The following is an 11,322-nucleotide window of genomic DNA, read 5'->3' on the forward strand; positions in this document are numbered from 1 at the left end:
GATCCGAACCACCGCGCCCACTTCCATTGCTGTGCACTGCTGTTGAAGGTGGCCCGGTTCCCCGCAGTGCCAGCAAACCGGTCCGGGCTTTCCCTCTGCACCGGTGATCTGGGGCTCACTCACCTGAGGTGGGGGAGAGACAGACACAGAAGGGAGAAACGGGAGGGCATCGCGGGTGCGGTGGGGCGGCTGGGGTGGTGCCGGCCCCCGCCTCCGCGGTGGGGGAATGGGGCGAGGATGGGACACAGGAGGAGGGAGAGAGAGAGAGAAGAGATGATGTCATCTGCTGTCCTGCCGCCGGGACAGCCGCCAGATGATCCTCCCCCAGCTCGACTGCCTGATCCAGCGACGCCGGGCGGTGGCACTGGACCCACTCCGCGGTTCCTGCTGGTAAGCGGGCGATGAACTGTTCCAGTACCACCTGGTCGACGATTCCCTCGGCGTCGCGATTGTTGGCCCTCAGCCACCGCCAGCAGGCGTCCCGGAGCTGCTGGCCGAACGCGAACGGCCGGCCGACTTCCTCCAATCGCAGCACGCGGAAGCGCTGGCGCTGTTGTTCCTGTGTGCGCCCCACGCGCTGGAGGACGGCCCGGCGGAGGTCCGCGTAGGCCGGTCGGCGGGGAGCTGTAGCGCGGCCAGCTGTGCCTCTCCTGTGAGCAGGGGAGGAGGCGCGCCGCGCGCTGCTCCATCGGCCACCCCGAGGCATCGGCGACCTGTTCGAACAACGTGAGGAACGCCTCGGGGTCGTCCTGCGGGCCCATCTTAGTGACAGTGAGGGGAGACGGGCCCGCGGCCGGAGCGCTGGTGGGCCCCGCCGACGCTAGGAGATGCCGGAACGCCTTGCGATCTTCCTGCTGGGCCAGCACCAGGGCTTCGAAGCGCCGTTCTTGTTCCTTTCAGAGTGTGACGAGCGCCTGGTGCTGGCTTTGCTGAGCCGTGGCGAGGGCGTGGACCAGGTCGGTGAATGGGGAGGATTCCATGGGGCTGCTGGGTTGGTGCTCCACTTTTCCCGGGTTTCGGCACCACTGTAGGACTCCCTATGTGTGGGTGGAGCACAGAGCGTCCTCTGTGCTCCACCCACACATAGGGAGTCCTACAGTGGTGCCGAAACCCGGGAAAAGTGGAGCACCAACCCAGGTGCAGGACAGGGATCAGGTTCCAAAATAGCGTTTATTGCTAGACTTTTCAGTTTAAACAATAATTCATTCAAACAGACACACACAACCGGCGTCTGGTTCAGGGATGAGCTACCTCCGCTCTCACTCTCCCTCCTCATATAGGGCGCGGTCACTGGGAAGACACACAAACACAGGTTAATTGCTCTTAGGTGAAGTGATTCTGCCACTTACCTTCCCTGACTCCACCCTCCTGTCACAGACCGGCGCTTGACCACGCCCCCGCTGCCACAACGATGTTAACCAGAGTGAAATGTTGTGCAGGTTGTGCTTAGCAAAAATTGCGATGAAGCAAGGTAGCACAACAAACATGTTTCACCACCTGAAACAACACCATCGTGTGCTGCACGAAGTGTGTGAGACAATGAGAGAAACACCGGGGACTTCTCAGTCATCCCAAAATAAGCCAAAGCAAAGTTTGATTGCTGATGCGTTCAGTAGCGTTACAGCGTACAAGTCGACGTCCACCAGACAAAGAAATTACAGACGCTATAACATACCACATTGCAAAAGACATGATACCTGTGTACACAGTCTCGAAAGCAGAGCTGCAGTAAAATGTTTGATTTGTAATTTATTTATTCGTAATTTATGTTCATGTTGATGACTGGCAGTGAGTTCTTAAAGGTCCCATGGCATGAAATTTTCACTTTGAGGTTTTTTAACATTAAAATGAGTTCCTCTGACCTTCTTAAGTCACCCCAGTGGCTAGAAATGTCATAATGTGTAAACCAAACTATGCCCACCCTTTGTCAACATTTGAGACGCGTCAAAATGGCGCGTTGATGGGCTCTTCCCTTTACTACGTCAGCAAGGGAGATGATCCCCACGCCCCCCCCCTCTGGATTCCCACCCACTGTATGGATTGCCCGCCCAGCTCAAAAGTTGCCACCATAGATACGTCACTTCAATTTTGTAGTGAGACCATAGAGGACACATGGTGCTGCACATGGCACCACCTAAGCGAGCAAAACATGGAAATTGCGCTGTACATGGATGTGACAACACAGAAAGGAGTCTGTTTTTACTGCCGACGGGAGAGCCCCTGAAGACGCAGTGGCTTAATTTTATTTACTCCAATGATACGCCGTCGAGTCTACCTAAGATGGTGTATGTTTGTCTGAAGCATTTTCCTGATGAATGTTTCCACAACTTGGGACAGTACAGGGCAGGTTTTGCACATCAACTGTCACTGAAGCCTGGGTCCATACCAAGCATCCCTGCCGCATCAGCCACAAACACCGACCAAGTAAGTGTATAACTGTTAAGTCGTTTTGCCGTGTTTTAAAATCGGTGCGTTAGCCTTGCAATGGCTACATTAGCTGTGCAGCTAACCGCTTCCTGCAGTTAGCCAGGTACTCTGCGCTACAAAACCAAAAAGCATGCAGCATGCTCTGTTAAACTGAGTTTAGTCTGGAAATTGACTGTAACACAAGTAGCATGCCTGCAGCTTGGTCAAGCCCCTCCTCCTCCCCCCATGGCCCGCCCCCACCCTCTACCCTTCCCCGTCTCCATGCTTCTCATTAGCAAAACGACGCACTGGGAAAAGGGCTGAAATGGGGCTTTCTCCCAGGAGGCTATATCTACGTGCCGAGGGTTCATTTCGAGAAAGGCTGCGGATATAACATCCGGAAACCTCCACGAGCCCGTTTAAAGCATCAACAAACCACCATGCCATGGGTCCTTTAAAAATAAAACTGCACTTTCCACATTTTTTTTGTATTATGATGTTTTTATTTTTCTGAAAAATGCTTGGTTTTCACCGAACCCGTTATCGTATCGATATTGAGATATCTGGCATGAATATCGAGATATGAAATTTTGTCCAGATCGTTCAGCCCTGATGCCTACCACTTTAAAGGTGCAAATTATTGTTTTATTGTGACACACACACAAAGATGAGGAAAAAAAAAACAGAAATCTGGAGTGTGCATAGGTATTCACCCCTCAAAGCCAGTACTTTGTAGAGCCACCTTTTGCTGCAATTACAGCTGCAAGTCTCTTGGGGTATGTATAGACATACCCCAATATAATATAGATTAGCACATCTAGCCACTAGGATTTTTGCCCATTCCTCAAGGCAAAACTGCTCCAACTCCTTCAAGTTAGATGGGTTGCGCAGGTGTACAGCAATCTCCAAGTTATGCCACAAATTCTCAATTGGATTAAGGTCTGGGCTTTGATTAGGCCATTCCAAGACATTTAAATATTTCCCTTTTAAACAATTCCAGTGTAGCTCTAGCACTATGTTTAGGGTCATTGTCCTGTTGGAACTTGAACCTTTGTCCCAGTCTGAAACCTCTGGCTGACTCAAACAGGTTTTCCTCCAGAATTGCCCTGTATTTAGTGCCATCCAGCTTTCCTTCAGTCCTGATCAGCTTTCCTCTCCCTGCAGATGAAAAATATCCCCACAGCATGATGCTGCTACCACCATGCTTCATTGTAGGAATGGTGTTCTCGGGGTGTTGGGTTTGCGCCACACATGGCATTTCCCATGATGGCCTAAGAGATCAATTTTAGTCTTATCTAACCAGAGAATCTTCCATGTGTTTGGGGAGTCTGCCACATGCTGTTGGGCAAACTCCAAACGCGTTTTCTTAAGCAAGGACTACTCTTCTGGCCACTCTTCCATAAAGCCCCGCTCTGTGGAGTGTACAGCTTAAAGTGGTCCTATGGACAGATACTCCCATATCTGCTATGGATCTTTGCAGCTCCTTCAGTGTTATCTTTGTTGCATCTCTGATTAATGCTCTCCTTGCCCGGTATGTGAGTTTTGGTGGGTGGCCTTCTCTTGTCAGGTTTGTAGTGGTGCCATATTCTTCCCATTTTGCTATAATGGATTTAATGGTGCTCCCTGGGATATTCAAAGTTTGGGATATTATTTTTTTAATAACCCAACCCTGATCCATATTTCTTCACAACTTTTGTCTCTGACATGTTTGGAGTGCTCCTTGGTTTTCATGTTGCTTGCATAGTGGTGTTGCAGAGTCCTTCCAGAACAAGTTGATTTGTACAGACATCATGTGACACTTTGATTGCACACAGGTGGATCTTAATCAACTAAGTATGTGACTTATGAAGTGAATTGGTTTGACCAGCTCTTATTTAGGGGTTTCATATGAAAGGGGGTGAATACCTATGCATACTCCAGATTTATTTATTTTTTTCATCTTAATTATTGTTTGTGTCACAATAAAACAACAATTTTCACCTTTAAAGTGGTAGGCATGTTGTGTAAATCAAATGGTGTGAGCCCCCCCCAAAAAATCAATTTTAATTCTGTCTTGTACACTTATGTGCAAAATAATAGCAGTGTGTTTAAAACAACTGAGAAAAAGCTCAATCCTCATAATAGCATTTATTTCCATATATATACACAGGCACTGGGAGCACTGCACATTCAATTCCAAATTAAAACATGAACAAAATTTTAAATTTTAAACTGAAAATGAAGAAAAAAGAATAATAGGCTGTTTAAAAAAAAAAAGCAGTGTCTGCATTTTCATTTACAAACTCATATTTACAGTATAAACTGATTTTGTTTAGAGATTTAGCTTTTCTGTTAATCACTGTTTCTGTTAATAGTTAGTTGTATAACCTTTATTTCTGATAACTGCTTTACATCTGTGTGGCATGGAGTCAACTAACATCTGACACCTGCAAAGAGAGATTCCAGCCCAAGCTGAGTGGACTACATTCCACAGTTCTTCTGCATTCTTGGGTTTTGCATCAAAAACAGCATTTTTGATGTCACTCCACAAATTCTCCATCGGCTTGAGGTCTAGAGATTGGGCTGGCCACTTCATAACATCAGTCTTGTTGGTCTGGAACCAGGATGTTGCCCGCTTGCTGGTGTGTTTGGGTTCGTTGTCCTGCTGAAACACCCATTTCAAGGGCATTTCTTCTTCAGCATAAGGCAACATGACCTCTTCCAGTATTTTGATTTATTCAAACTGGTCCATGGTGCCTGTTATGTGATAAATGGGCCCGACTCCAAAGTATGAGAAACTTCCCCAAACCATTATGCTTGCACCTCCATGTTTTACAGTCTTCAGTGTACTGTGGTTTTGAATTCAGTGTTTGTGGGTCGTCTCACAAACTGTGGCCTTTAGACCCAATAAGAACAATCTTGCTCTCATCTGTCCATAGAATGTTGTGCCACTTCTCTTTAGGTCAGTCAATGTGTTCTCTGGCAAACTGTAACCTTTTCAACACTTTTTTTTCAGCAATGGTACTTTACGAGTCTTTATTGCAAATAGTTTGGCTTCACATAGGCGTCTTCTGATTGTTGGAGTACTCCCAGGTAACTGAAGATCTTTGATTTCCCTGGAGCTGATCATTGGATGCTTCTTTGCCATTCTTGTTATTCTATGATCTACGCGGATGGTAGTATTTCTTTTCCTACCACGTGTTTCGGGTTTTGCTTGCCATTTTAAAGCATTTGAGAATTTTAGCTAAGCAGCCAATTATTTTTGCACCACTTTATATGTTTTTCCCTCTCCAGTCAATTTCTTGATCAAAGTTCTTTCTCCTTCGGTACAATGTCTGGAACGACCCATTATACTCACTGAACAAGGGCTAAAACCAGCAGGTACAACATTTGCTGCCCTCCTTCTTTAAATAAGGGCCATAATTGACACCTGTTTCTTCACAGAATGAATGACCTCACTAACTGAACTCCACACTGCTATTAATTTGAACATGCCCCTTTCATTAAAGGAGTCAATTACACCCAATTAGCAGAGTGCATGTCATGACTGTTGATTCTGTTGGTTGCCCATTACTCGGCTACACCTATTTTTTTTTCCCATGTTGTATCATCTTTTCTGCCAAAATCGGTAATTAAACACATATTAATGATGTTAGACTGCTATTATTTTTCATATAACTGTAATGTGATAAAACAGGACAAACACCAAGGGGGATGAATACTTTTGCAAGACAGTGTGTGTGTGTGTGTGTGTGTGTGTGTGTGTGTGTGTGTGTGTGTGCATAGTTATTCCACGAATTCAAGTCGTACATGAGCTGATAGGCGACGAGGCGCATTGCACCAAGTTGGTTATAAGCCATGTACGATGAGATTGAGTGGAATAACTAGAATAACTGTTTTATTCTGTCCAGATTTTGAGAAAACGATCAATTTTATTTTTTGCAAATCCTATAAATACTTTATACAAAACATCCAACAAAATCATTTCCACTTAGAATGTTAACAAACTGGCGAAAAGACAGTAGCAATTTGTGAAAATGCTATAATTATTCCATAATGGAATTTCATATTTTGTTGCCCTTTTTTTTGTATTTTTGGGGGTTTTGTTTTTGAGTAGAGTTTTGATTTTCTTTGGTTCAGCAACACACTCCATTTTGTTTTTCTCTACTCACAGTATATGAGCTAATAGCCTAGTAGGAGAGTAGCCAATCAGAGCCCGTGATTGCTCATGTTCAGTGAATGTTGATTTAATATACTGTATATTATCCATAATTTTAAAAATGTGAGATTTTTCACACCTCCACACTCACCCATACAAAATGTCTATAAAGTGTAATAGTCTGTAAAAATGTATGTGTTTCTTTATAGGCACCTTAAAGATGTGATCCTGCTGACAGCCATAGTTCAGGTTCTGAGCACCCTCTCCTCCTATTTCTGGTACCTCTGGCTTTTGGTAAGACCTATATTTGATGGTTCACATTTCCACTTGAAGCACAAAATAATTTTCCTTTTCTCACTGTCTCTTCTCATTTTCTCTTTATTCAGGCACCTGCTCGAGCTGTGCATTTATTGTGGATAAACTTCCTCGGTCCCTGGTTTTCTGCTGAATCTTCTGCACCTGCAGAGGAGGTGAATGAAAAGAAGCAGAAACGACAGGAAAGACGACAGATGAAGCGATTCTAGATACTTCGCTCCCGTTTTATTTTCATTATAGAAATAAAGCAACATTCATGTGAGAGAAGTCCACTTAATTTCTTACTATTTCTTAATTTTTTGCTCAACGTTTCTTTTCCTGAGTCTGATGCTCAGAGGTCACCAAAGTTAATGTCTGTGGAGAGATTTATATGCACTTGCTAGTAAGAAGCGAGTTGTTGACTGCGGGACATGTGAACAGTGGATGGTATGTGTGTGTCACATCCCTCATTCAGACTCAGCATTTTTACAGCTTTTCCAAGGGGAAGGAATCTAATATTGAACATTTATACTGTAATTTTTCACCTTTCCAAGTTTTCAATTACCTCATATGAGGGCATTCACTTTACCATAAAATTCTAGTCTTATTCATGCAATGGTGATGTCAAAAATATTTATTTTATTTGTGAGGCAACTGACCTCATGAATATGCTGTATGTCTGAGGAAATAGTCTTTAAGATAGGAATTTTGGTTTATATTTACAAGTACTGATGGAAAAATAAAGTTTTATGAAGTAAGGTTTTCCATGTCTTGAAAAATCAATTACTCTGAGCACTAGTACACTGGGCACACTGGTGGCTCCTAGTAGGAAATGGAGGACTATAAGGAACTTTCTATTATGTTTTTTTTTTTCTTATTAAACAAACCTAAATCAAATGAGCTAAACATGTGAAAATAGAAAATACTGCTGTATTTCTTTCCTTCTACACATATCTACATTATCCATATTTATCAAATCAAATCAAATCAAGTTTATTTGTACAGCGCAAATAATTGTACATATTTATTTCTGCACTTGATTCATAAGTTTGCTAATTAGATGATTACCGGTAATCCTAACGTTAGGGTCTATGGAGGGTTATTTTGCTATTTGTAAGGACTTAATGTCTGTATAAATTAGATATAAAGACATATTACACTCACTGGCCACTTTAATAGGAACTTGTTGATTCTAAGATTCCTGTTCTTGGCTGCAGGAGTGGAACCCAATGTGGTTTTCTGCTGTTGCATGCTGGGATGCTTTTCTCCGCACAGTGGTTGTAAAGAGTGTTACTATGTAAATATGAGTTACTATATCCTTCTTGGCAGCTCGAACCAATCTGTCCATTTTCCTCTGACCTTTCTTATCAAAAAGGTGTTTGTTTCCACCTGCAGAGCTATTGCTTACTCAATGTTTTTGTTTATCGCACCATTCTGTGTAAACTGTAGAGGCTGTTGTGTGTGAAAACCCCAGGAGATTAGCAGTTTCTGAAATGCTCAAACCAACACCCATGCCACAGTGAAGATCACACTTAGAAAAGAAAAGACAGTTTTTCCCATTCTGATGTTTGAAGCGAACATGAACTGAAGCTCTTGATTTGTATCTGCATGACTTTATGCATTGTGCTGCTGTTAAGGGATTGGCTGATTAGATAACTGTATAAAACAGGTGTATGGGTGTTCCTAATAAAGTGGCCAGAGTGTATGTTTGTGTACAGATGCTTCAAATAATCACAATATTGATCTGTGCTTTGCATAAAATGAATTAAGCACGAGTTGGTGATATAGCTATGAGATGATGTACTCAGGGGTGCCCAATACGTCGATCGCGATCGACTGGTCGATCGCAGGGCCAATGAGAGTAGCTCACAGAACTCCGCAAGAAAAAAAACGGAAAAAAAAAACCGCGCGTTTTCAGAAAAGCAATTCATCCTATCACATAATGATATTATAACGTGCCCGCTGATTGACGTGTAGACAGGCCAGTCTGCTGGCTGCTACAAAGTTTGTTACACCATTACCATAACAACCATAACATATCTCATAGCCTACTACAGACAAGCGCCAGTTGTTGCTTGCTTTCCTTTTACCACTGCATTTTCGTTTTCGCTGTAGCTCGATTCGCTGTGTAGTAGCCTACAAAAAATGATTCGGAAATGAATGAGGGAGGTAAACAAATAAAAAAATCGAAGACTTACCATTTCCATCAAGAATGGGAAGAGGACTTCTTGTTCACGATGTCACACTCGAAGTGTGTCTGTCTGATCTGTCAATCCAGCATTGCACTTCCAAAGAAAGGGAACGTAGAGAGACATTTTCGAATGGTTCATCGAACCTTTGATACTGACTTTCCTCCAAGCACTGAATTGAGAAAGAGAAAGGTGAGGGAGTTGAAGTCTCAGCTTCTTGGACAGCAGTCTCTTTTCACTCGGCCAACGTCGAAAGCCAAGGCCGCCACAGAGGCATCGTTCCGGGTGAGTCGCACGATCATTAGGCACAAAAAGTGTTTCCAGGATGGAGTTATGGTGAAGGAAGCCTTCATCGAGGCATCAGATGCGTTGTTTAAAGACTTTAAAAACAAAACGGAAATAATGTCTGCAGTCAAAGCTGTTCAATTGACAGGAAATACAGTGACCAGGCGATGCGAAATGATGGGCGACAACTTAGTACAGCAGCTTGCTAAGGACATTGACTGTTGCGAGTGCTTCTCGTTACAGATGGACGAATCTACCGACATCACAGACAAAGCCCAGTTGTGCATTTTTATTCGGATGGTTCATGATATGACTGCAAAAGAGGAACTTTTAGCAGTTCTGCATATGAACGCACACACACGGGGGGAGGACATTTTTCAGATATTCAAAAACTTTATCGACAAGACTAAGATTCCAGTGTGCAAGTTGGTGTCTATCACCACGGACGGGGCGCCAGCCATGACAGGCAGGCGTAATGGATTTGTTGCCAAATGCCGAGAGGATGAAGCGTTTCCTGACTTTCTAAGTTACCATTGTATCATACACCAACAAGCGTTGTGTGCGAAAATGTTGAACATGAAAGAGATCATGGACGTAGCAACAAAAGTGGCCTGTTCTATCCGTGCAAAATCTCTCCAAAGACGACTCTTCCGCTTGCAGCTTGAGGAGGCTGACAGCGACCACACAGGACTACTGCTTCACACAGACGTAAGGTGGTTGAGTAGGGGGAAATTCCTGCAACGATTTCGCGATCTCCTTCCCGAGATAAAGCAGTTCCTTCAGGAGAAAAAACATGCAGAATACGAGCAACTTAATGATGATCGTTGGTTGCTTGATTTGGCGTTTTTAACGGATCTGTCAAACATGCTCAATGAGCTAAACGTGGAATTACAGGGCAAAGAGAAACTCGTGATCAATATGATAAGCACAGTGAATGCCTTCAAAGGAAAACTTAAACTGCTTTCTTCAAAGATCCAACGCAATGATCTGGGAAACTTTAGCAACCTTGCATCTGAGCTGAATAATCAAGGAAAGGACTCAACGGAGTTTGACAGTGCATGTTATGCAGAACAGATTGACACCGTCCTGTCAGACTTTGACAGGAGATTTCAAGACTTCGCTCTACTCGAGCCAGTTGCCATGTTCATGTGCTTCCCTTTTCGGGAGGATGCTGAGGTCGATGTCCTCGCTTCCAAAATCTCAACAATGTTTCAGCTCAGTTCTGCTGAAGTTGAGGATGAGATCTTGACACTGCAAGCAGACATTAACCTGAAGTCCAGGGCCAATGAACAGTTCTGGAGTTTGCTCACAGAAGAAAAGTATCCCAACATGAGAAAATGTGCAACATCTCTGACTGCAATGTTTGGGTCTACTTACTTGTGCGAGTCAGCCTTTTCACATATGAAAATTATAAAATCCAAATACCGCTCCACCCTGACCGACGATCATTTGGAGGCGTGTCTGAGACTGGCTATCAGTAGCTATATCCCGGACTATGCATCCCTTGTTGACTCCATCCAATGCAAGTCATCATCTGAATAAGGTAGCCTACTGACCACTGATGTGAACATGCCCCTGTGTATGCACAAAAAAAAGACTACATGCATAAAGTTAATTGTCTGAAAGTTTCAATGTTTCAACAGTGAATTGTAGTGTGAGAGGGTGTGTAATGTAGGCCAATTGCCACTCTATGCATGTTAAAAAAAAGTCCTAGTTTTAAAAAAGTTCATTTTCAATGTGTGGACTTTGATCATAAATGTAGGCCTGAATTTTATGGGCAATGTAATGTGAACCTGCCACATGCAAAAAAAAAAGGCTACATGCAATGTACACATAAAGTTAATTCATTGTCTGAAAGTTTCAGTTTGAACAGTGAGTTCTAGTATGAGAGTGTGTACTGTGGGCCAAATGCCTCTATCTATGTATGTATGTTAAAAGAAAATCGTAGTGTTAAAAAAAGTTACATTTCAATGTGTGGATTTTTTTTATCATAAATGTAGGCTACTAAAT

General features: G+C 43.5%; 2 protein-coding genes across 4 annotated transcripts in view; both read left to right on the forward strand.

Moving 5' to 3' along the window:
- The window catches only part of tmem208 (transmembrane protein 208), a 30,905-nt gene extending 23,779 nt beyond the window's left edge, over positions 1-7,126 (forward strand). For all 3 annotated transcript variants that reach the window (XM_060941803.1, XM_060941802.1, XM_060941801.1), the window contains 2 exons: positions 6,754-6,838; positions 6,931-7,126. In XM_060941803.1, the coding sequence (XP_060797786.1) occupies positions 6,754-6,838; positions 6,931-7,068 (223 nt within the window). In that variant the 3' untranslated portion in view covers positions 7,069-7,126. The remainder of the gene's footprint in view (positions 1-6,753; positions 6,839-6,930) is intronic.
- A 2,033-nt stretch (positions 7,127-9,159) lies between these two features.
- Positions 9,160-10,854, forward strand: LOC132899052 (general transcription factor II-I repeat domain-containing protein 2A-like). Its single transcript, XM_060940697.1, has one exon. The coding sequence runs from the start codon at positions 9,160-9,162 to the stop codon at positions 10,852-10,854; it is 1,695 nt and encodes a 564-aa protein (XP_060796680.1).
- The last annotated feature ends 468 nt before the right edge of the window (positions 10,855-11,322 follow it).

The sequence above is a fragment of the Neoarius graeffei genome, chromosome 15 (genome assembly GCF_027579695.1).
Source record: "Neoarius graeffei isolate fNeoGra1 chromosome 15, fNeoGra1.pri, whole genome shotgun sequence".
NCBI lineage: Eukaryota > Metazoa > Chordata > Actinopteri > Siluriformes > Ariidae > Neoarius > Neoarius graeffei.

Excerpts from the sequence above, each read along its gene's own strand:
- LOC132899052 (XM_060940697.1), top strand. The coding sequence starts at position 9,160 with ATGGTTCATCGAACCTTTGATACTGACTTTCCTCCAAGCACTGAATTG.